Here is a 25927-nt window from a genome sequence, read left to right as displayed (position 1 = left end):
GACCCACGAGTTTAAGGTGAAATATCCAATGGTGAATACAAGTTCAAAGTGAAATTGGCAACATGGTATACGAGATTCACTTAAAGTTTTGTCATTTTCCTGCATGTACTTTCCTTCACTCATTTTGGCTTTTCTTTTCATGTGCTACCTTTCATGGCATAGCTTGGTTCACGTGAGAATCTTGGCTAAATGTGCAGAGAATCAATCTATTGCATAGTTGAGTCAAACACTCCATAATGCTTTATTTCAAAGTTTGGTGCTTTGGAAGAGATTCTCTATAATGTTTCCTATTCACTCGTGAAAGCATGACACCATGAATATGCTGCTTGAATGTCATACATTGCATTCAAATGCATATAAATTAGTGTGTTAGTTCACACAAGGGTCCCACCATTTCCTTCATTGTTGCCTCCTTCTTATGATTCAAGAGATCAAGTGAGCTTGTGCCTTATATTACTGTTTGGCCATCCATATCATCAGGAAGAATTAAATTTATTTTGTCAACTTAGAAGTCTCGGTATTTAAGAAATTTAGAACTTTCATATATTTTTTTTAAAAAAATTAGCTACCAATGACAGCCAATGCATGACTACCATCTGATATGTCCCTTTTGCGATTGCAACATAAACATGTGACAAAGGTTTTATGGAGGGGAACGAAAGACTGATAAGGCCTAAATGACATTCCATCTGGGTTCTCAAAAATTCTGAAAGACTTGATGATCGAGTTCGAAATTTAATTCAACATGTTGGGTTCAGACACATACTGACATTGAAAAACATTGACATAAATCATCTACTTATGACATTAGTCAAAAGGTGGAAAACTTAAACGAACACCTTTCATTTGTCACTCAAAGAGACGATAATCACTTTAGAAGATGTTGTCGTTCAACTTGGGCTCCCAATTGATGGGGAACCTGTTACGGGCATTAGTAGTGGTGACTTGATATCTCTTTGTGAGACATTGTTGGGATCCGTGACACGAGAATTTGTTGTTGAAGGAAACACAATCAAGATATCTTGGTTGAATACTTATTTTCAGGACTTGCCACATGATGCCACGAAAATTATTATTGTGCAACATGCCCGAACGCACATACTGACATTAATTGGCAGTTTATTGATGCCCGACACATGAGGCAGTCAGGTTCATTTTATGTATCTATTGTTATTGGCTGACTTGAATAATGTATCAAACTTTAGTTGGGGTTCAACTTTGTTAGTGTGTTTGTATCGTGCATTGGATCACAGTATTAATTATAATCAAGACAATATCAGAGGATGCATGTTGTTATTATAGTGTTGGAAGTGGGACCGAATGACATGCTTTCACCAAGCATTGAGCCATTGAGTGTTGAGGGCATGCATTATTGTCAGGGTTGGATTTTTGCTTGTCAGAAGGTTACTATTTATTTTTTTCCTTTCAATATTGTATATTAAAAACCTTCGTATTAATTATGACATGACAAACATTGATCGTAGGTGGACTCGAAATTTCCATCGATCAAACACGAGTGCAATAAACGTGTTTGAAATTCGGAAAACGCTAGATCAGCTGCAACCGAAACAGGTTATCCTTTTCATCCTCTAACAACTAAATTCTTTCTGAGTAATCTAACAAATTAATAATGTTATTTTCTATTGTTGACCATTTTTGTAGACTCTATATCGACGACCTCAAATTAGTGGTTTAATTACAATTGATGTGGCAATTGTAAGTCGAGCGATTGTACCTTTAATCTGTTTTGCAATTGTCGAATTTCATCAAGCAGACCGAGTGATGTGACAATTCGGGTATCGACAACCCATTCCACACGGCCCATGCAACCTCGATGAAGTGCACAAAGAAGACATGCATGGGAGATTAGACGGGTTCTGGCCACGGTATCATCAGAGGTGGATAATAATGTGGATTGACTGAAAATACCATTTAATCGAGGGAGTATTATTCCATGGAAATGGTCATTTGCGTGACGAATCAACTTACATGCAATGATATATCACTCATACCATTCGCTACATATCACCTATAGACACATCTAAAGACGATGTAATTTTAATTTGTACTCATTTCATATTGTTACTTTTTATACTTGTACATTTCATATTTTTTTTAAAAATTTGTACATTAACTATTTTTTTAAACAACAATACGACATGTCACCCGATAGTCAACCACACTATTCTGAAGGTCACCCTCATCATGTTGGGTCTTCATCAAATGTTGCACAATTTGAACAATAAATCCAATTTCAATTCGCCCCCAATCAAATTTAATTATGTTGCTAAATGTTCTTCTTAAACTTATTCATTTTCAATTCCATTTTAACTTTTTGATTAAATTTTTTTATTTATTAAAAATTCAAAATAATTTTAATGCATTAAAATCCAAAAAGTTATATATAATAAAAATTCGGTTATATTTTAATTATATATAATAAAAAATATTTTCTGAAAACTTATTTAATTTTTTTATAAAAATATAATTTTCTTTAATTATATATAAAAAATTATAATAGTAAATTAAATTTATCTAATTTTCTATTATTATTATTATTTTTATTTTTATTTTAAATACGAAAATTTAATTTAATTTATTTATATATAAAATAAAGTTATAAATTAAATTTATCTAATTTTCTATTTTTTATTTATTTTAAATACTAAAAACATATATATTAAAATTATTATATATTAAAAATTTAAAACATATTTATTATATAATTCTTTTTTAATTTTATATATTATTATATATAAACGTATAAGGTTGAAATCGTATTTCATATATACGATTTTGTTTTTTTAAACTTAACATGTTAAAATATATTTAATTATTTAAATCGTATAAGGGAAATATAGTTAAAAATTGTAAATCCTGTATACGATTTTTTTTTAAAATTTTTTTTTCTTAGAATTGACGATTTCATTCTATCAAAATATTTACTATGATTGATGATTTATCCATTTTGGACATAAATAAAATTTGTCCATTTTGAGAATATCATAAAAAATTGTACTACTTTGAGAAAAAAAAACCCAATTACTACATCATAGCAACACAATCTTACATAAATATGAAAAAAAAAACTTTACAATATTTCTAATTAACTAGTTTTGTCAAGTTCTCAAAATTTATATCTTTATTGATTGGTGATTTCCAAATATTTGTAGCAATTATAAAAAGTTATGTTAAACTTAAACTTAATTTTAGAAAAAAAGTTGTCCCAAACTTACATGTAAATAAGAATTTGTCACATGGCCTATGGTTTTGCTCTACGTCTAATGTATTATGTAATAACCACACTCATAATCACTTTCTTGTCTATTGCACTACAACAACATTAATATTTAATTACATGACACAACATGTGAATAAGAAGTAATGAATGATAATCATAATTATCTTAGAGAATATCTCCTATATAAAACATAATTAAAGTAAATATTTGATAACTTAATCTTGCATTATGACTTTCAACTTTGAGGCGAGTATTTTATGTAAGGAGTATAATCAAATGACAACATTTCATTCGGTCACAATACAACGAGTTTCCAATTGTTACTAAAATAATAGAACAAAATGTTATATTGAAACAAAAATGACAAAAATAATGTTTATGTTTTACTTACTCGTGGTTTTATGGTCCAAGGAAAATGTGTTTCCTGAAATTGTGCATTCATTGTTGAATCTAACTTTGACACTCGTTCATTTTTTTTTCTAGATTTATGGATGGATCGCGACTCTATAAATTCAAACACATTGTTACAGTCTTATCCAATAGCCAAATAGCGTAGGAACCTGTAATCCAAAAAATTAAAATTTGTACCGTGAAACAAGAAAAATATTAAAGTTCTCCTTGAAATCTAAAGAATGAACATATGTTATTACCTAATCCATATCTATGAAAATATTGAGATATTGCTTGTTAAAAAAAAATTTAACATGTCATTGTAAATTGTAGTTTATGTAAAAAAAATATTCTTATTTATAATCCCACTACATATAGAAAGGATTTGAACCAAAAAAACCACTAGCTCATAAATAGATCCCTCAAAGTGATGGTCTTATGAATGAGGGGAGCTTGTTTTCCATGTCCATCTAATTAGTAACTAAAAACTATAAAAAAATTATTCTTAATATTAATAGAACATATATATATATATATATATAATTTAAGAACATACTTTGCTTGGTGTCCTAACCAAATAGGGGACCAAACAATGCATTTTACACATGCATGTTTTTATTTGGAGTAATAAACAATGTGACCATTTCATGCTATGATTATCAAGACAAGGAATGCTCCTAAGATAACTTTTACTTAGAATCCATTTGTAATCAAGCATTCATTTGGATTATAATTTTTCATAAATATTTGTATGCTTAACTAATGCTTAATGAAATAATATTTAATGAAGACATCCATTTAATTTTTATCAATCATCTGTGTTTACATTGTTGGATAGGTTTTGCCTAGGACATGCATTAGTTAATAGGATAAATCTTGCACCAACTTTAGATTATCATCTAATATGAAATTAGTTGTGGGTACATGGAAAACATGATTTTTCCCCATTACTATTCTTGAAAGCAAGATGGTTAGAATTTCAATTTTATAAAAGTTAATACTTCAAAATTACAGATAATTGCTTTAATTAATATTAGAACATAACTTCAAGTTTATTGACTATTTATGACAATACATTTTGAGAAAGTTAAACAAACATAATAGATGAGATAATGAAATATAAGATTAGATTAATTATGTATTTAGATTCCATCAATGCCATTATTTTGTCATGTAAGTTAAAATAATAGGAAAACACACAAAAGAATATTTCTTAAAAGTTATCAATGGATATCATTGATAATTTCATTTTTATTGAAGGTAAAATTAACCAAGAAAATTCATTAAATAAAAATCAATTTTAAAGATAAAAATAATTAATTATTATATTAATTAAATTAAATACTATTTTATAAACTAAAAAAATATTTGTATCTAAATTAGTTGATAATATTGATAAATAGTTTTTAAATTAGTATCTAATTAGCTATCAATGTTTTAACTACCAATTATTTAGATTCTAAAGTTGGTAACTAATTAGATACCAATTTAGAAATTATTTATAATAATATAAAGTAAGTTATATTTCAGTAATTTTTTATTCTCTAAAATAGGATCTAATTATTCAATATAGTAATTAACTATTTTTTTTATATAAGATTGATTTTTATTTAATAATTTTATACTAGTGAAACATTTATCATCTATTAATTTTTTTTAAGAATACTTAGTCACAATCTTCATTTATACAATATTTTTTATTACCTTACTAACCAATAACAATATGAATATTTCTTGTAGTATTTTTTAGGCAATTGTTTTTTAATATTTGAATTGAATCTATATGACACTTTCACATGTTCTAACTTTTCAAATTGTATCCAACTAATTAATATTTTTTAACAACTCTACATATTAGGATTCAATCAACTTTATTCTACTTCCTTTCTTAATTTGAGTGTACATTTTTGTAAACCTTATACAAACTAATCAAAATTTGTTCAATAATTTGTATAATCATTATATTTTTTTAATAACTATTTTGAAGAAAAATACCTAAACAATATTGGGAGAAATAAGAATTACCTACTATAAACTTAATAATATTAATAGTGTTTTAAAATAGTTGATATTTACACGTTTCCAAAACGAGTGTGAGATTGATAAGTATGTTTACACGTGTCTTTGACAAGATATATAAGGTTTACTATTCACAATATATATTAACCTATATTTTTTTATTTATACAAAGTATAAATAGTAAGAAAATATATTACATTTCGTGTAGCAATAAATAAAATAAATAATATATTTGACTCAATTTATGTTTATTGCGAACAATACATAATCAACAAAATTAACAATTCAGCAGTTAATTAACTACACAATTTTAAATTGGTATCTAATTAACTACACAATTTTAATTATTAATTTTAAAATTATTTATCCATAATAAAAATTAATTGAGATACTAATAAACTTTTTATTCTATAAAATAATATATAATTTAATTAATATAATAATTAATTATTATTTTTTTAAATTATTTTTTATTTAATAATTTTCTTATAATAAGTATTATAATACAACATAATATTTACAATTGCAATTTAACTTTTTGTTATTTGATTCAAATGAAAACTTACAGCATGGAATAACACGTTTCAAAAACAAACATCAAATAGCATACATCATATCCAAATCTTCATTTCTTACCTAAATAATAATTTTGTTAAATTATTTATTAAAAAATGATAATTTTCTATACTTGAAATATTTAAAATTTTAATTTTTATTTAGTTAACTAATATTTTTTTAACCATTATTTTAGAATGATATTCAATAACCCCAATTTCTAATAGAGTAAAAACCAAATTTTGTCCCCAAAAGATATAATAGTATCAAGTACTAAGGGTATATGTGATACTGATTTTTTTTCTCTCTTGTTGTTTCTTTTTCAACTAATGAACTAAAATTATGAGATTTTTAATACTTTCCACTTACAATAAACATTTTCTTCTCTAATTAGAGATGTTAAAATATTTCTTTTAAGGGTTTGCTGTTTTTGTTTTTGTGTTTCTTAACTTTTTTTTTTTTTTTGAGGTTTAGGATTTACAACTCCTAATTGATTCAAGGGTTGAAATTGAGGTTTCAAAACATAAGTGCTATTTTTGAAATTGGATTTTCTTTAACATGATTGAAAGATTAAAATGCAATGGCATGAGAGAAAAAAAAAATCAATTTTAAACATTCACTCATATTTTATTAATTACACTTTTTTTCAAAAGTGTAAGATGTTTTATTTTAGCCACATGTAATTCCAACACATAATAACATTTCTTTATTAAATTAAACTAGAGTTAAAAGTGGAATGACCTACCTCTTTAACATTGAAAATTTTTAGAGACATATGTCCTACACTTTTAATTTTTCATTAACGAAAATCAGTGCTTACTCTTTTCAAATATCTCCTATATTATAAGTTCAATTTATGTAATATGAATCCCTATTCAATTTTCATTATGTGTAAAAGAAATTACCAAGCACAATCATGTTAAATTAGTTTTTTATTTAGTGAGTAGAAAAAACTCATAAAAGAAAAAAATAACTCAATTTTTAAGCTTTTAAAAAATAAGAATATACCATAAACATAAAGAATATTGAATTTTCAATGTTCAAAAGAGTGTAAAATACCACACTTCTTTAGTTAAATTTATTTCATAATATAATATACATTTTTTAAACTATATATGAAATAAAATGTAAACCTCATAAGCATGGTGCTTTAAGGTGGTTTATGTCATTCACTTCTGACCATAACAATTTTCTAAAAATTAAAACTAAAATTAAAAACTTAAAACTCAAATTGGTTTTAATTTTTTCAAAATTTAAAAACTTGAAACTAAAATCCATTTCAAACTACATTAATTTGCTTAATTATGGTTGATTTTACTTGTTTGAAGATGATTAATCACAACTCTTTTATCATTCTTATTCAGAGAGTGCCTAAGCAATGTTGTATTTTTTTTTCATGAACTTTTTTTTTCAATTCTTTTGTTCGAGTTGTTGCTTTCTTCCTTAAATATTAAATAACATAAATCTCAATGGTCAATTATAAAAAAAAAACATAATAAAGTCTAAACTTTTAACATTAATCCAATAAAGATATGATTTTATTTTATAGATTCAATCTTATTAAGAATCTCCTCAATAATTAAAAAAATCCTCTAGAGATAGGTATGCAATTTATGTACATCAAAACAAAGAAGCAACATAAATAAACACAAAATCTGTGATTGAACCCTTCATTAACATCTCCTTAAAATTTTCTGACCGTTTTGCCCTCGTTAAACCACTCAAACAATATACCATGTAATGTAATAAAATTAAAATCAGAAGGACATGAAAAGGAATAGAAATCACAAAAATGAAAATCATGATGATATATAATAATTAATAATAATATTAATAATTAAGAACAAATATTTTAATAATAATAATAATTAGTAGATCCCTTCCTCTTCACCCTTTATTCCTATCAGAGGAAGCAACCAACAGAAGCATCATCGTCGTCATCACCACCCAAAAACTCAGTCAAAGCTTCACACCCTTATTCTTCTTCTTCTTCTTCTTCATCTCTGCAATTCCTCTTTCTCTTTCAACCCTCTTCCTCAAAGTTCCAAAATTTCTGTTCCGGGCATGCCCCAGTTCCTCCTCTAACAATCTTCAACCCATTTTCCGGTATTTTGAAGAACCCCCCTTTTCTTTATTTCGAATCGGAAACCCTTGCTTCCGTGAACCCAATTTTCGTCTCCGCAATCGCCTTCTGAAGTTGGAGGAAAAGCAAAAAAAATACAAAAGTTGGGGATTTTGCCCCACAAACCCTAGTTCTGGATCTTGCTTCGGAGTTCAAATTTTGGCGCTTTTTCTTGCATTAGGCTCGGATTTTTGGATTTTGCAGTTTCGCGTTCGGCCCCACGCTTTTTCTGACCAATAAGCAGGTGAGTTGTCTTCAAGGTTGTATTTTGCATCTGAAGAAGTTTCATTTGGTGTTCTAGTTAGTTGAGAGGGTAATACGAGCTGGTAGGTGTTTTGAGTTGGGATGGAAAAAAAATACTAGTGAAAGGGTATTTATTTGTTCTTTGTCTATTAGTTTTGGACTATTCTTATGGATCCGAATTATTTTATTAAGTTTGCTAGCTTCTGTTGTTACTGTAATTTATTGCTTCGGATATAGCATGGGGCTACAATTCTGGCTACCATAAAACGATTGATCACAGCAAGTTTATATCCTAGTTTCAAGAGCTGGCACTTAATCTTACGGACAATTTTCATATGTGCTTTCATTGGAATAGCCTTTAATGGATATGTTCCAATTTGAATACTTGCGCTCTACATTGATATCTAAGATTTTATCCCCTTATGTACGACACCGGTCTTACAGTTAGTATGTTTGAAATTTTTTATCTGCTTGGTTGGTTGTGTTATGTCTACATTTGAGAAGGAGCTGTTTGGATTTGAATGATGACTTCAGTTTCAGAATATAACGGTCTAGTTTCTCAAATTCTTTCCTCTAGCAGCCGGGTTGGGTTTAATCTTGTGAAAATCTTTAGTGTTTAGAATCTAGTGTTTTGTATTCTGTCGATTCCTGGAATAGTTTTTACTTTTATCATTTATAAGCAGTCTGCATAATGGAGTTTGATATTATGATTTATTTGGGGTGCTGTATTTTTAACTGTTATCTATTGAGTATTTGTAACTTACAAGTCAGAATAATGTAATTCAGGCTGACAGTGACTGAAGTTTGGTCATATAATTTTTAGTGCCTTAGGGATTTCATTGCATATCCTGCTGAAGGAAGTTCAATAAGGCTAGGCATGTGTGTTAATCCTTTTTTATTTCAGTTATGCATCCTGTTTCCTTTGTTTCTTGTAATGTAATTTTTGGTTTGCTTGATTGGCATTGGTTGGAAATGACATGGGTGGCATTGTGGATCATGCAGTTTAGCTTTTACAGCTACTCGTGGTATGATGCCAAGGGCAGTATGCTGGTTATAGTTGGGGGAAATGCAAAGGTATCATGCTGGCAGCTGCACTAGTGCAGTTAATAACAGTGCAATTGGTGGACCATCTGCCAGGGACACAGGAAGGTCTGATTCACCTTCTTTGCCTGCTAACTTCTCTGTAAGTTCAAGGTAAGTGAACTTCCTCCTGACACTTTTCACTTATTACCATTTTATCTTTTGAATGACTGCAAATATGGCATATGCTATAAAGGAACTACAAATTCCAAATAAATATGGTTGTGATACACAGTGTGTTGCTTTAATATATTTTCTTTTTCATTTGTCTAATAATTTGTGCCAATGATCTTTTCTCTTGATTAATATCCTTTTGAAAATTGTGCAACCATGTTAGAGTGGGATTTCATTTATTTCTCGAGTGATACGAAAATTGCAAGTATTCATTAAATCTTAATTTTTCAGTTTCCTATGCATATGTTTGCTTTAGAGTTTCCTCTGATTTCAACGAATCAATATTCTTTTCCTTTTATTTTCTTTACTATCAATCTATCTACTTTTAATAATCTGCTTTTATGGTTAAACGGGCAAGAAATATTAGGTTACATATCCATGCTTCTAAGTTATAACCATAGTTATTGATCTTAGATAGCGGTCTGGAAGGGCTGATTCTAAAACTGCTTTAGTAGGATAGTGGGTAGCGGAATATCTTCTAATATGATGTTTTTTGTTGCACGTTAGTTAAATTTACAATACACACGGATAAATGCTGAAAAATAAAAACTACCAAAATTAAATACATATTCATAGTAAACAATCAAAAGTTAGAATTTGAAGGAAAACGCACTACAGATAAAGATCAAACATCTATGCATAGTAAACAATCAGAAAACAGAATTTGAAGCTAAACAAAACACAACAGATAAAGATGAAACATCTGTTCATAGTTTTAAAACTCATCTGGAACAGACTGGTTGAACTGGTCTGTTTGAGATCTGGAACTGGAAGTATAACTGGTTTGAGTTACATTTTGGATTGGATGTGTTACCTACTTTGTATTATCATCACCAAACCGGTCAAAACTTGGATATAAGTGGTGTAAACTGGTCCTGAGCGGACCAATTTTTAGGAATTTGCATATGTGCCGCTCTTCAAGAGCCTGCTGCCCCTGCTTTGTTGAGTCCCACGCCAACACCCTATTGTATCAACTTCACTGACTTATGGGACTGCTGTTGCATCATCACTTCTCACCTGTACAAGGACAGCCAGCAACAACCTGTTCCAGATTGTATTCAAAATAACATAAATATTTGGCACAGACAGTGATTGATGCCTGTACTCACTACCAAGCTTGCAAAGGCTTAACCACTAGACCAGAGAATTTTTAATACAAGTTTGACAGCTATTATATATGCACTTATATTATATTTAATTATTTTTTAATTATACCCATTCACGTGGTTCAACTAGTGACTGACACACCCCTATCAAGTCGATCACTGTTCCTAGTTTTAAAATATTTGTTTGTCAGTGGTGTTGCCATGGAACCAAAATATTGTAAATTGAAGGATCATAAAATGGTTTGGAAGATCCTCCCAAAAGATGAAGATTATATGTAAAAATATGAATGTGTTAAAAATGACATAGATAAGGAAAATATATATTGGAAATGATAACATTGAATTAAAACTAAACTGAATTATTATTTATAATGAGACACATAAAATAAAATATAAAACATAAGAAACTTGTAACCAGTTAGCCTAAATCAAAGTAGGAAATAAGTTAGACATTCTGACTCTAGGGCAACAACAGTCCTGTAAAAAAGATGAATTTCTTACCTAAAACAGGAAAGGCACACCACACCAACAAAACAGACGGAGACCAGCAGAACTGAACTCATGAAAGAGATGCATGTCATGAACAAAATGCAACAACACTGTGAGCATAAGGCAGAGGCAAAGAGTAGAGAATATGGTTCCAGTGAGATGGAGAGTTGAGGGAGAAGAAGCGAGAAGTGAGAATAGATGTTTTTGTAGATGGGTGTTTTTTTTTTGAAATGGGTGAAATGAAGAATTCAAGGGAACCTGCAAACGAATCAACTGGGTCTGCAAAGAGGTTTTGCATCAAAATCTCACCGGAAGTAAGTTTGGCATGGGTTTGATTGCCGATATTGGATGCAGAAGATTACAATCTGGAGCAATGTTCATAAAACAAGATCGTTGAGTCAATCTTCTTGCATAGGTTTTGGGGGGAAAATTGTTAAGTTTATAGAAAGAGTCGTATATTCTATTAGAGATGTAGAAAACCTTTCCTGGGTCCAACAAGACTGCATAAAACTAATTTGTAACTCCAAATATGGAGTGATCATATAATTTTCATAAAAGAATTACAGAGCAATGGCACTAGTTCTGCAGAATTTGGTATATATTTTTGTTTTATTTTTTTTATCAAGATAAGATTTCTCTTTTTTGTATCTTTTTAAAGTTTGGATATTTTTGTAGGGGTGAGTCTACCATATTGTAGTTTCAAAATATTGTTAAACATTTGAATGAGAAGAGTAACATTTTGGTGGATATTTTTCTTTAAAAGAAAATTGATAGATGCAGTGAATTTGTTCTAAAAGTTCAGTCCAAATCTTGCAACTTTACTAGGGTTTCATAGTTTGAAATAAAGAACTTAATTGCAGAGTGTGGGTTGGGAGTTTTGTTTTGTTCCAACCATTTGGTTAATAATGACATTTTAAAAAGTTTATATTTTCTTCCCTTGAAACATTTTTTATAATTGTTTGACCTAGTATTGCTAAATTTTCTTTTCTTAGAGTTCATATATTTTATGTTCATTAATAAAGTGACATGTTATTTTCTTTGCATGCTATATCTGATGCTGTTAATATTGAACACAATGGTTTTGTGTTTGCAGGCGACAACCACCGTTAAACTCATACAAGTTGAAGTGTGATAAAGAACCCTTGAACTCTAGGTAGTTCCTGTTCGTAATAGTGTGATTTTAAAATTATTGCCCACTGTATTTCATGATTAACTATGATTAACTACCAGTACCAGGCTCTATCGGGGGCAAATTTTCATATGCTGTTGTAATACAAAAAATTGCATGTATGATGTTTTCCCCTTCCCTGCCTTGTTATCAAATTGTGCTTTTGCTTGTTACTTTATATGGCCATGAGACTAAGAGTAGTGAGTTAGAATAGTTAAATGGTTGGGCAATTAAAGTTAGGAGGACTTGGCTTAGTGGGGGAGAGGAAGGGAAAATGGGGATTCAGATTGTTATTTTAGAAATAGGGGTCTGGCTTAGTTGTAGAAGGGGAGACTCTTGGAAGGAGAAGACTCTTCCTTTTTGTACATGAAATTCCATTAGGCAGTTGTTCTCTTTCTGTATTGCCCGTAGATTTATCAGTTATTTCTCATGGCTTTTGTAATGATTTGTTCAACATTTTTTATGCCATTTCTTGAGCATGACATTGAACTGAGCATACAAACTCTGGATATTTTGGTTAAGTTCTTGAAGAGGATGATAACCTAGCAGTGTGCGATTGCATTCTCTGGTTGCTCATGTGCCAGTGACTTGAGGGGGATGGATTGCCCAGGGCTCAAGTAGAGAAGTGTATGAGGTGAACCAGAGGAAGCTGACAATGAAGGTACAACTTGCATTTGTCAGCGGGTAAGGTGTGACTAGTTTCAATTCTGGAGGAGTAAGATGCTAGATTTAATATGAACTGGGAAGGGTTGATACTAAGGTTTGCAGGAAGAAACATGGGCAGCTTATTTGCTGTGTCTAATATCTTTTTGATGAGAGTATATGCACATATTTTGAGGTCTTGGTGGTGTAGGCACCGAAAATTCCTGACAAGCAATTCCTAGGGTATTTCTTGGGAGGATTGAGGAGTGAAGTTTGGTGGCAAATAGGTCAGATGCAGCTGTGCCTCCAAACTCATCTTTGGACCATAGACTCTTGCTCCAGAGGTGTACTTCAGGTATCATCTTGATGCAGGCTCAGTTGTGGCACCTACTGGCTTATCCGATCTGTTGTAGTGAACACCATTGACAGGCTTTTTTAAGAATTACTCTAGCTCAAACAATGATTCAGGAATAAAAGTGTGCAGGAAGGAAATGAAGCAACAATGCAGTCCACCACTAAGCCCAAGGGAAGTGCACATACACTTGGAGAAGCTGTCATACTGTGTTTTAAGGAGAAGGGAAGAGGGTAGATGTTTCCCGTAGGGCCAACTGATGTTCCCAGTTCAGTTGCCAGGGAAAAGTAGGCTGATGGATAGTAGAGGTAGTAGACCTCTTTGGAGTACTCAAAAGTTTTGCAATGGTTGAAGATGTCTGTGTTTTGCATATCTCCCTGTCTATCCTTTGATTGGTAATTATTCCTTGCAAGTTCCTTATGGTAGTCTGCCTAAGATCATTCTCAGTTGTTCCTTCTATATTGTGTTAGGGATATTTTACCTGCCTAGTGAGCAGTACCTGGTAAGGGATATGGAGGGAAGATTGTTGTCAAATGTCGGTTGCACAATTTCAACCTTGCTCTCAAGGTATAACATCATGAGGATGGTATTTATAGTGCTAGAGAGCAAGTATATTTTTTGGTTGAGGTTTCATAACTTTCAAAGCATCTCGACAGAAAGGTATGTCTCTTGTTGGATTGGGTTGAATGGACGTTTGAACACTTTCAATGTTAAACCAAACATACCCCCTAATTTGTTCAAATAGTTAAGTGGTTGGGTTATGGGCGGTTAAAGTTGTTAAGAGTGGGGGTCTTGCGCTGGGATTAATAATATTTATTACTCTGGGAATGGAATGGTGGCTCATAGTTAATTGTAAAAGGGAGAACCCTAAAGGGATAAATCTGTTTATCTATTTTGAGATTCAATTGACCTATGTAGCTCTGTTGTCTATTATTTAGATCTCACTACTCTTTCTTGTGAGGTTGTAATTCTACACAAAGGCATTAAGCTTTGACGTTCTATTATCTTGTATATTTACATGTAAAATCCTATTATTTCTCAGGCTTGGCGCACCAGACTTTCATCCCCAAACATCAAATTGTCCTGAGGAGACCCTGACCAGAGAATATTTGCAATCTGGATACAGGGACACAGTTGAGGGACTTGAGGTATGCTATTAGGTGCTTGTTGGGAATGCTCAAATTTTGAGAAGTATTTTTTTTTTTTTAAATATCTCATTAAGCTGACAAAAGAGCAATTATTTCATCACAAAACAGATAAAAGATGCATTAAATTTTACTTTTGTATTTATACCAAATCAAATATTATAGAGTTGTAACTTCGCTGATGAATGATGGATTATACTTCTGCAGTTATCCATTTGTTTTTTTAAAGGTTTGAATATTTTATGCTGAACCCTTGTATTTTTTTTATGTAAATCATTTTGATAGCATTAGCTTGTATCAAGGGTAACTGAAAGTTTTTGAACTGTAGTCTAGCATTTTCTTGTTATTTTTCTTTTCTATTTCTTTTTATCAAATTCTTCGTTCTTTTAAAAAGGAAATAGGTTTGGACATATGTAACACTTTTCTGCTTTTCCTTTGCTTTTCCATCTTATTTAGTCTGCAGCGATCTTGACATATTCAAGTTTTGATACTGTCCTTTTCTTTTAAGCCCTTTTTCTTCCAAATAGTTGATAAATAATTTTTCTTTCACACTATAGTCCGTCCCAGCTATGGAGAATAACTGCAAAACTTCATGATAAAAAGCTGTCTAGTATTTGTCAAAATGGGTTATTTATGTTTGGGTGGTAGTATTATTACTATGTTGTACTTGTAATAATTCTTATGTTGGTGTGATGATCCTGTTACATTTGGTTTATCTGCGTGTATCTTTGTTAGTGTCCGTGGAGTTGACATTACAAATTTTCCCTTTTAAATTTCTCATATGGTTCTTATACTGTTCAAGGCTGTTGAAATAGTGATAGGTTACACACATTCTTTAGAATCATAACTCTCCTTGATGAGTAACGAAAATATAGAAGTTAAATTGTGCTTTCATTGAAATAGAGTAGTTTCAACTGTTCAAACCTACCCTTTTTGTCCGGTGTCTGCTATTTTCTGACATTGCCTTGCTCCTGTATCTGTCAGGAAGCCAGAGAAATTTCTCTGACTCAGGTTCCGCATTTTAACAAGAATGTTGTTCTTAATTGCAAAGAGGTGACTCTTTTGTCTCATGTCTTTTTTGAGATATTTTTGCCCACTTTATTTTTGTTTATATGTCTGAGCTCTTAATTTTTTTGGTTTTCATTGCAAGTCTATGTGGATATAGGTTAACTTGTAGTTTTTTCATCTATTTTCCAGGCTATTAGAAAACGTCTGAGGGCCATTAATGAATCTCGTGCTCAGAAGAGGAAGGTGATGATCTTTAATATGTCTTGTAATCTATTTATCCTTGCTGAACATTACTTTTAAAGTGTATATAATCATGGTAGCTTTTTTTTAGCTTATTTTGGAATTAATGCACTCTACATATCTCAGTTGTTATGAAGTTGTTTGATCTACATGTGTTTGATTTGATAGGCTGGTCAAGTATATGGTGTAGCTCTTTCAGGATCACAACTTTCCAGGTCTGGAATTTTCCCTGAACTAAGACCTTGTGGTGAGGACTTCCAGAAAAAATGGATTGAGGTATAATTGGTGATAGTCTTACTCCTTCTGTTCTCTTCTTTGTGCAACATGTTGTATACCAGCCGTGGCACCTCACATTTGTTTCTAAAACATTTTTGGCAAATTTATATAAAGGAAGCACTGGGTTTTGAATGGTTAGTAAAATAGTAGTAGATGGTTGTATGTTGATGTGATTGCCTGCATGATGTGAATATGGAGGGATTTGGAATGCTTATATGCTGAATAGCTCTCTGAACAGGCTTAGCCATTCGTGGATTTTTTCAATTTAAGAGAATTGTTATATGGGTTAATATGACCATTTTCTTAGGTTTTTCTGTTAAAGCTGGCAGGTTGTTATGGCTGTAAAATCCTTGAATACTATTTTTTGAACTTTACTTGTGGTTCAGGTTATATTGCTAACTCTGTTAATTATTTTATTATAGGGTTTATCTCAGCAGCACAAGCGATTACGATCTTTAGCTGATCATGTTCCTCATGGTTATAAAAGGGCATCACTTTTAGATGTTCTTATAAGGAATAACGTTCCATTGCTTAGGGCCACCTGGTTCATCAAGGTTACATACCTCAATCAGGTAGGGATGCTTTAGTGTTGGTTTATTTACCTATTTTGATGAGTTTTTTATACTTTTTAATATAAGTTGATTATGATTGAGTTTTCCAGGTTCAACCTGGTTCTGTTGGTATTTCTTCTGGAACTGCTGACAAGATTCAACTGTCTCGCTCTGATGTTTGGACCAAAGATGTTATCAATTACTTGCAAGCCCTTCTGGATGAATTTTTGTCAAAGAATGTTTCCCATTCTGCTTCTCACGCTCGAGAGAGATCACCACAAATGCCTGGATCACTGCAGAACAAAAGTGATCCATTGTCATCTGTTTCAGACGGTGAAGGACCATCCTTACATTTTAGATGGTGGTATATTGTACGGCTCCTGCAATGGCATCATGCTGAAGGGCTGCTTCATCCTTCTCTTGCCATTGATTGGGTGTTTAATCAACTACAGGTAATTTACCTTCTACATTGTTTGTATTCAATGAGTACAATGTGCTAATGAAACTAATAGTGTACTGTATATACCTTCCTCTGATTTCAACTCTCATGTTGATTTCTCACATTTCTGTTCCTTTCAGGAAAAAGATCTCCTTGAGGTTTGGCAGCTGTTATTGCCTATTATATATGGTTTTTTAGAAACTATTGTACTATCTCAAACTTATGTACGTACCCTTGCTGGACTAGCTCTTCGTGTCATTCGTGATCCTGCTCCAGGTGGTTCAGATCTAGTAGATAATTCCAGGAGGGCATATACAACTTGTGCTGTGATTGAGATGCTTCGGTATTTAATACTTGTGGTGCCAGATACTTTTGTTGCTTTGGATTGCTTTCCTTTACCTTCCTCTGTTATTTCACATGCAATGAACGATGGCAATTTTGTATTAAAATCAACTGAAGCTGCAGGGAAGGTAAAAAATAGTTCAGATGATTTTGGTCACATTATTTCATGCATTCAGAAACATACAGAGGATCTTGCAAAGGCTTCAATCCCAGGCGCTCCAGGTCATTGTCTGGCTAAAGTGGCAAAAGCCTTGGATAAAGCTCTTGTTCTGGGTGATTTGCGTGTTGCATATAAATTTCTTTTTGAAGATCTTTGTGGTGGAACTGTATCTGAAGGCTGGGTTGCAAAAGTCAGCCCTTGCTTAAGGTTATCTATGAAATGGTTTGGGACTGTGAGTACATCCCTTATATATTCTGTGTTTTTCCTTTGTGAGTGGGCAACATGTGATTTTAGGGATTTTCGTGGTACCCGTCCTCGTGACATTAAGTTTACTGGTAGGAAAGATATCTCCCAGGTGCATGTAGCAGTTAGGCTTTTAAAGATGAAGATTAGGGATGTGAAGATATCGCTAAAACAAACAAATGAATATCATGGAGCCAGTCGTTTTGCAAAGACGAATCAGCAGCCTAATTGGAATTATGTGGGCAAAGTATCCAGACTGAAATCTAGTTCAAAGAGTACAGGTTCTTCAGTTATATTTGAAAGCCCGGGACCTCTACATGATATTATAGTTTGTTGGATTGATCAGCATGTGGTACATAAAGGGGAAGGTTCCAAGCGCATACAACTATTTATTGTGGAACTCATACGTGCTGGCATCTTTTACCCCTTGGCATATGTACGCCAGTTAATAGTCAGTGGGATCATGGATGGCAATGTAAATTTGGTTGATATGGAGCGACGGAGGAGACACTATCACATCTTAAAGCAGCTACCTGGATGCTTTATCCATGATGTTTTGGAAGAATCAGGAATTGTTGAAGGGGCGCAGCTCAAAGTAGCCTTGCAAATTTACTTGAATGAACGTCACCTCATACTTCGGGGTCCTCTGAGCGAGTCCCATGATGATGCCAGTGGTTCCAATTTATCTGCTCTGAAGAGAAAAAAATATCCTGCCTCGATGAAGGATGAAGCTTCTGGAATGGCAATTGATCAGAGAAATGTTATTTCTATCACAAAAAATACAAAGAATAATGCTAACATTGAAGAACTAAGAACAGCTATTTCAGTACTGTTACAGTTTCCTAATTGTTCATCTAATTTGAGTGCTACAGGTTGTGATGAATCTGAAGGCAGTGTTAGAAGACCTATTGGGTCTCAGTACAGCAAAAATGATCCAGTAGAGGGTACACCTGGGTGTGAAGAATGTATCAGAACAAAGAGACAAAAGTTAAGTGAGGAAAGAAACTCATTTGTACAAGGGAATTCCCCTGTTCAATCTGATGATGATGATACATGGTGGTTGAAAAAGGGAATGAAATCCCCAGAGCCTCTCAAAGTTGATCAACCACAAAAGTCAACCAAGCTGGTCACCAAGAGTCGGCAGAAGAATGTGCGTAAAACTCAAAGTCTTGCTCAACTGGCAGCTTCTAGAATTGAGGGTAGCCAAGGGGCATCTACTAGTCATGTTTGTGGAAGCAAGGTAAGCTGCCCTCACCATAAAACTGCTATGGATGTAGATGGGCAGAGGTCTGTGGATAGCATACGGACAAGTCATTTTGGAGATATAGTTTCCATTGGAAAAGCTCTAAAGCAGCTACGTTTTGTTGAGAAAAGGGCAATAGCCATTTGGCTGCTGACTGTTGTTAGACAGGTAATTGAAGAGATGGATAAAAATGTTGGTAAAGTTGGTCAGTTTGGCAGGCCTTTTTCTGTTGCAGATGATAAAAGCTCAATACAGTGGAAACTGGGTGAGGATGAACTTTCTGCAATACTTTATTTGATGGATATATCCCATGATTTGGTATCAGCTGTCAAGTTCCTCCTTTGGTTGCTGCCAAGGGTTCTTAATAGCCCCAATTCTACAATTCATTCTGTGAGGAATGTGTTGATGCTAGCAAGGAATGTGGAAAACCAAGTTTGTGACGTGGGAGAGGCTTTTCTGCTTTCATCACTGAGAAGGTTTGCAGCTATGCAATCAATTATATTTTTATAGTTTTTATTTGCTGTTTCTTGGAAAACATTAAAATTTGTTTTCCCCCACATGATGTTTGCTTCCTTTAAGTGGTATAAATTACAATGCTTTATAAAGCACTTGGTAATAAGCTGCTATATTTTGTTTGTTTCTTCTTATGCTCCCTTTTCTTGTCTCCTTAATCAGGTCACTCACTATTGATTAAATCTGCAATGGTCTCACCCAGGATTGCCTAAATAGAATCTTTTTCTCACAATAACAACATAAATAGTTTTTCTTGTTATAAGGGGGAAGTTTCAAATTTTAACATAATAGTACAAGTTTGCTGAACCTTCGGTGATGCTTCTGCAATTTTTATGGTTCACCACCCCCTGAAATATTCATGTTATTGTAATTGAATCAGTGCTTCTTGGGTAGTGTTTTTGTTTTGTTTTTATGATCATGTTGGTGAGTTTCTTTATGGATTTTTTGAATATTTTCTTTTTGTTCTTTATGCTTGTGTGGAAAATTTCTTTATGGATTTTGGGAATAAGATTTTGACAAACTTGTCCTCTGCAATGTATTTGATGTAGGTATGAGAATATTCTTGTTGCAGCAGACCTTATTCCAGAAGCCCTGTCATCTGCAATGCGTCGAGCTGCCACGATTATTGCATCTAATGGAAGAGTTTCAGGGTCAGGAGCACTAGCTTTTGCTCGGTACTTGTTGAGAAAATACAGCACTGTGGCTAGTGTCATTGAGTGGGAGAAAACTTTTAAGGCTACATGTGATGCTAGACTTTCCTCTGAACTTGACTCTTGTAGGTCAGTGGATGGAGAGTTAGGGCTGCCCCTAGGAGTTCCAGCCGGAGTTGAAGACCATGATGATTTTTTCCGTCAAAAGATCAGTGGCGGTCGGTTGCCATCCAGAGTAGGTGCAGGCATGAGGGAGGTAGTGCAGCGTAATGTTGAAGAAGCATTCCACTGTCTTTTTGGAAAGGACAGAAAGCTCTTTGCTGCTGGTACACTAAAAGGTCTTCCTCCTGTAGAGAAATGGGACAATGGATACCAAATTGCTCAACAAATAGTTATGGGTTTGATTGATTGCATAAGGCAGACTGGTGGTGCTGCACAAGAAGGAGATCCCTCTTTGGTCTCTTCTGCGGTTTCTGCAATTGTTGGCAGTGTTGGTCCAACTTTAGCAAAAATGCCTGATTTTTCATCTGGCAACAATCATTCAAATATTACATCAGCTTCAAATTTATTGAACTATGCCAGGTGCATTCTGCGAATGCATATAACCTGTTTAGGCCTGCTTAAGGAAGCCCTAGGAGAACGACAAAGCCGTGTATTTGATATTGCACTTGCTACTGAAGCTTCTACTGCTCTTGCTGGTGTTTTCACTCCTAGTAAAGCATCTCGTGCTCAGTTTCAAACATATCCTGAAGTCCATGAATCTAGTAACACTATTTCAAATGATATGGGAAACAATTCTAATAAAGTTGTGGTAGCAAAAACCACAAAAATTGCTGCTGCTGTTTCTGCACTTTTTGTTGGTGCAATTATACATGGTGTTACCAGCCTGGAAAGAATGGTAACAGTTCTCAGATTGAAGGAGGGTCTCGATGCAGTACAATTTGTAAGAAGCACGAGATCCAATTCAAATGGAAATGCACGTTCAGTTATGGCTTTTAAGATGGATAATTCAATTGAAGTTCATGTGCATTGGTTTAGACTGCTTGTTGGAAACTGCCGAACAATCTGTGAAGGGTTAGTGGTGGAACTCTTGGGTGAACCATTTATTATGGCTCTTTCAAGGATGCAACGTATGCTCCCTTTAAATTTGGTCTTTCCACCTGCCTATTCAATATTTGCCTTTGTTAGGTGGCGGCCTTTTATTTTGAATGCTACAGTTCGTGAAGACATGAATCAAATTTATCAGTCTCTTGTAGTGGCCATAACTGAAGCAATAAAGCATTTGCCATTTCGAGATGTATGTTTTAGAGATTGTCAGGGTCTTTATGATCTTATGGCAGCAGATAATAGTGATTCTGAATTTGCAAGCCTGCTAGAGTTTAATGGTTCTGACATGCATTTAAAACTCACAGCATTTGTCCCTCTACGCTCTAGGCTTTTCCTTAACGCCATTATTGATTGTAAGATGCCACAATCTATTTATGCAAAGGATGATGGGAGCCGAATTTCTGGACCTGGTGAGTCTAAAGTTCAACTCACAGATAGTGGGTCTAAGCTTCAGGATATGCTTGTGCATGTTTTGGATACCTTGCAACCTGCCAAATTTCACTGGCAGTGGGTTGTCCTCAGGTTACTTTTAAATGAACAAGCCCTCATTGAAAAAGTGGAGAATCATGATGTGCCCTTGTCTGACGCTATAAAGTTGTCCTCACCTAGTCCTGAGAAGGCTGCTAGTGCTTCTGAGAATGAGAACAATTTTATTCAAATACTTCTCACAAGGTTACTGGTTAGACCTGATGCTGCACCCCTTTTTTCAGAGTTGATTCATCTCTTTGGTAGGTCTGTCGAGGATTCAATGTTGTTGCAAGCTAAATGGTTCCTTGGAGGCCAGGATGTCCTCTTTGGTCGGAAGGCCATCAGACAAAAGCTGCATAACATTGCTGTGAATAAAAAGCTTTCTGTGAAGACCCAATTTTGGGAACCTTGGGGTTGGTGTAGTCCATCTACTGATTCATCAACTATCAAGGGGGAGAACAAGAAGTTTGACAGCACCTCTCTTGAAGAAGGAGAAGTTGTTGAAGAGGGAACAGATTTGAAAAGGTGCCAGCAGCAAGTGATTGAGAGGGCTCTTATCGAGTTACTTCTTCCTTGCATAGATCAAAGCTCTGATGAAGCTCACAATTCTTTTGCAACTGACTTGGTGAAACAGTTGAGTTTTATTGAGACACACATAACTGCTGTTACAGGTGGAAGTAAACCAGTGGGAAGTGCTCCTCCGGGAGTTGAAGGTCAGCCAAATAAAGTAAATAACCGCAAAAATATGAGAACTGGAAGCACTGCATTAGCTAGACGACCAACAGTGGCAGCAGATTCTTCTCCACCATCTCCTGCAGCCCTACGAGCTTCTATGTCATTACGGTTGCAGTTGCTCCTGAGATTTCTTCCTATTCTTTGCACTGACAGGTAAGAAAGACTAGATATGGCAATGTTGAATTACTTTTCATTACTGGATTCTTGCTGCACTTCTAGATGTGAAAAAAAGTTCTATGGTTGTTTTTTGTTCTTGAAATGGAGGAAAAAATGGAGCAAATTGCAATGCAATTTTCAGATTCAAAAATACATTTCTTTATTATATGATGTAGTATCATGGGTGCTAGCACTGATAGTGATAGTTTTTTTCCTTGCAACAATGGGTTTGTGCTTAATCGAGTGTGAATTCAATTAAATCAGTTAATTATGGCCTCTCTAGAAGTGGAATTATGGATATTTTTGCCACGAATGCATTGACTATGTTTTTACTTTTATGAGCATGTGTGCTGGATCTAATACATCATAGAATGTTAGATGTGATTCTTGAGTTCCATATGTTCTATTTTGTAGGGAGCCATCTGTGCGGAGCACGAGACAATTTCTAGCCTCTGTTATTTTTCGTCTCCTTGGTAGTCGGGTTGTTCATCAGGATGCAGGCATTTCAGCAAATGCTGTTCCTCTGCCAATGAGGGAGGCAGAGTCATCTTCTGAAGTTGCTTCTGTGGATTCTTCTTCTCAGAGTCTGTTTGATCGTTTGCTGTTGGTTTTGCATGGGTTGCTAAGTAGTTATCCTCCAAGCTGGCTCAGGCCAAAGCCTTCAAAGACAAGCAATGAACCTACAATTGATCGAGAATGGTTGGAGACTTTGCAGGTTTGATAATTTAGCCTATGAACGTATATAACTTGCCTTAAGAAACTGGTTGGAGCAGATGAAATAGCCAACATAATATTCTTTTGAAGTGTTTGAATGGTCTTAAAATACAATATCTTAATAATTATTTGTTTGTTCGGTGCTTAAAAATTCTATATCATATTAGGTCTTAATTCGATTAATTGTTTAACGATTTATAGATGCTACATGTAAGTTCTTTTTTTTAATAAATGGATAGGATGGGCTTCATGGCTATACCAGAGTTGTTTATTCAACACTGAAAGCAATCAACGTATTGTATGATAGGATATTCTGTCTTGCTACTCCTTAGGAAGGATTGATACTTTAAAAATTTTATACCTTGCAGTGTTAGATACAAACAATAGTATGGTGTACTCTTTCATTAATATTGAAAGTTTTTCTCGTCTAGTGTAAAATCTTTTTGTTTTTTTCTTTGAAGTCTTGGATAGACCCAACCATTATTTGTGCATCATGCCATACCGGAATTGTATTTATTCAAGAAACGTGTTATTCCATGTTCTATTGATGTCATATCAGATATTGTGTTAGCCATATTCATGCTTCATAAGGGTCTCCAATTTGGCAATGTTTTTGTAATATACTTCACAATCTGGAAATGTTAATTAAATCTCTTCCTAGCTGTGCTTATCTAACAGTCAACTGTCTGATGCAGAATGACTTGGATCGTATGCAACTACCTGACACTGTTCGGTGGCGAATCCAAGCTGCAATGCCGATACTCATCCCCTCTATGCGGTGCTCTCTATCCTGCCAGCCACCATCTGTTTCAAATTCTGCTCTTATGTGCATTCAACCCAGCACTACAAATCCTGGGGTTAACTCCAGTAGTTCAACTATCCCCCAGAGGAATCCAGCTCTATCAAGGGTTGCATCTAATGCATCAGGAAAGCCAAAACGCCAGGACAATGATTTGGAAATTGATCCTTGGACGCTTTTAGAAGATGGCGCTGGCTCTTTCCCTTTGCCAGGTAATACTGCTAGCATAGGAAGTGGTGATCATGTTAATATTCGAGCCGCGAGCTGGCTGAAAGGAGCTGTAAGGGTGAGACGGACAGACCTCACATATGTTGGTGCAGTGGATGATGATAGTTGATTAGCAATATTTTTTGTTGGTTCGGAGTATATAAAAAACCCCTGGCCGGTGCTTTTGCGGTTGTTATTCATGAATGGCATGAAGATGTCATTTAGTGCTTGCCCTTGTGTTGGAAGCTGAAGGAGCCTTGTTATGAAAGAAAATGGGTAGGGATGGGTTCAAGACAGCACATCCAATGGTTCTTTCTGGCCCTGGTTGACTACTAACCTGTGTTGATCATCACGCTGATCTGGATTGTGCATTTGCTGGCGCAGTTCAGAGGTTTGTTGTACATATAGGAATGATTGTTTCTCTTTAGCATATCATCTGAGTAATATAATCTCAATTGATCTGTAGCTTTTTCATGCTCATTTATGTCTAATGAACGCTTGTGTGAGCACTGTCTATAGCTTTTAGGGTCACAAGCACACACAAGTGCAATCAATCATTGTTTCTTTTCTCATTCAAATTATCAAAGGTTATATGGTTGATCTGGAGCATCACCATAGCATTCCATCATTATTTGCTTGCTAATCCAGAGATAGTTTCATTTCTGCCCAAAATTTTATCAGGAAAAAAATACTGTGTATGCATCATCAGCAGAGAAAGAATTGTTAGTTTTACGCATAGTTTATTTATGTGTGTGTACACGCTCACCATAAATGTTATCTAAGCAAATTCGTTACTGTGTAATGGTGCATTTTTTTCTACTAAAAAAAAGAGGATGTTTCTTCTTTAGCAATTGTAATAATATAGAATATGATGTCCAATAGAATGTGATCTCATGTTAATCGCACGAGTCTTGTTACGTCACGAGTCCTAAACTATGTCAAAGATCGTATCAAAACTATTCAAGTAACTGACCAATTCTTTGGTTTCCAATATTTGCTCTCTCGGTTCATCGTGCCTGTTACTTAATGAAAATTTGTTTAATATTGCTATATACACGTCAAAAATACCATGTTTTGTTATATCTAGTAACACTTTTGTCAAGGAATCTCATTGAATATATCCAACGCAACTCAATTACCAATACCGAAGTTGTGGGGAGGAGTATGTTCTATTTAGCAAGGAAGAAAAAAATTGAATTCAGTTTGTGTAAGCATTCAGTTTTTATATCTTACATTGAAAAATATTTAAATTATATAACCTTTTTCATTATTCTTATGTTTTTGTAAAGTGCAAAATGTATTTTCTTAAACCAGACCCGAGTACAATCTTTACTTCATTATTACTACTAG

General features: G+C 33.7%; 1 protein-coding gene across 1 annotated transcript; it reads left to right on the top strand.

The window, feature by feature from the left end:
- Nucleotides 1–8063: 8063 nt before the first annotated feature.
- On the top strand, nucleotides 8064–25205 carry LOC137818578 (mediator of RNA polymerase II transcription subunit 12). Its single transcript, XM_068622089.1, has 13 exons — nucleotides 8064–8571; nucleotides 9573–9764; nucleotides 12513–12572; nucleotides 14624–14729; nucleotides 15711–15779; nucleotides 15924–15977; nucleotides 16143–16250; nucleotides 16673–16822; nucleotides 16912–17253; nucleotides 17381–19704; nucleotides 20290–22854; nucleotides 23272–23572; nucleotides 24267–25205. The coding sequence occupies exons 2-13, from the start codon at nucleotides 9637–9639 to the stop codon at nucleotides 24705–24707; spliced, it is 6648 nt and encodes a 2215-aa protein (XP_068478190.1). The 5' UTR covers nucleotides 8064–8571; nucleotides 9573–9636; the 3' UTR covers nucleotides 24708–25205.
- The last annotated feature ends 722 nt before the right edge of the window (nucleotides 25206–25927 follow it).

Source organism: Phaseolus vulgaris, chromosome 10 (genome assembly GCF_000499845.2).
Source record: "Phaseolus vulgaris cultivar G19833 chromosome 10, P. vulgaris v2.0, whole genome shotgun sequence".
NCBI classification, from domain to species: domain Eukaryota; kingdom Viridiplantae; phylum Streptophyta; class Magnoliopsida; order Fabales; family Fabaceae; genus Phaseolus; species Phaseolus vulgaris.
This window is presented reverse-complemented; position numbering and strand designations above follow the sequence as displayed.

Excerpts from the sequence above, each read along its gene's own strand:
- LOC137818578 (XM_068622089.1), top strand. The coding sequence starts at position 9,637 with ATGCAAAGGTATCATGCTGGCAGCTGCACTAGTGCAGTTAATAACAGT. Across the intron at positions 14,730-15,710 it reads ACACAGTTGAGGGACTTGAG|GAAGCCAGAGAAATTTCTCT; the intron begins GTATGCTATTAG and ends TGTATCTGTCAG. Across the intron at positions 22,855-23,271 it reads CCTATTCTTTGCACTGACAG|GGAGCCATCTGTGCGGAGCA; the intron begins GTAAGAAAGACT and ends TCTATTTTGTAG.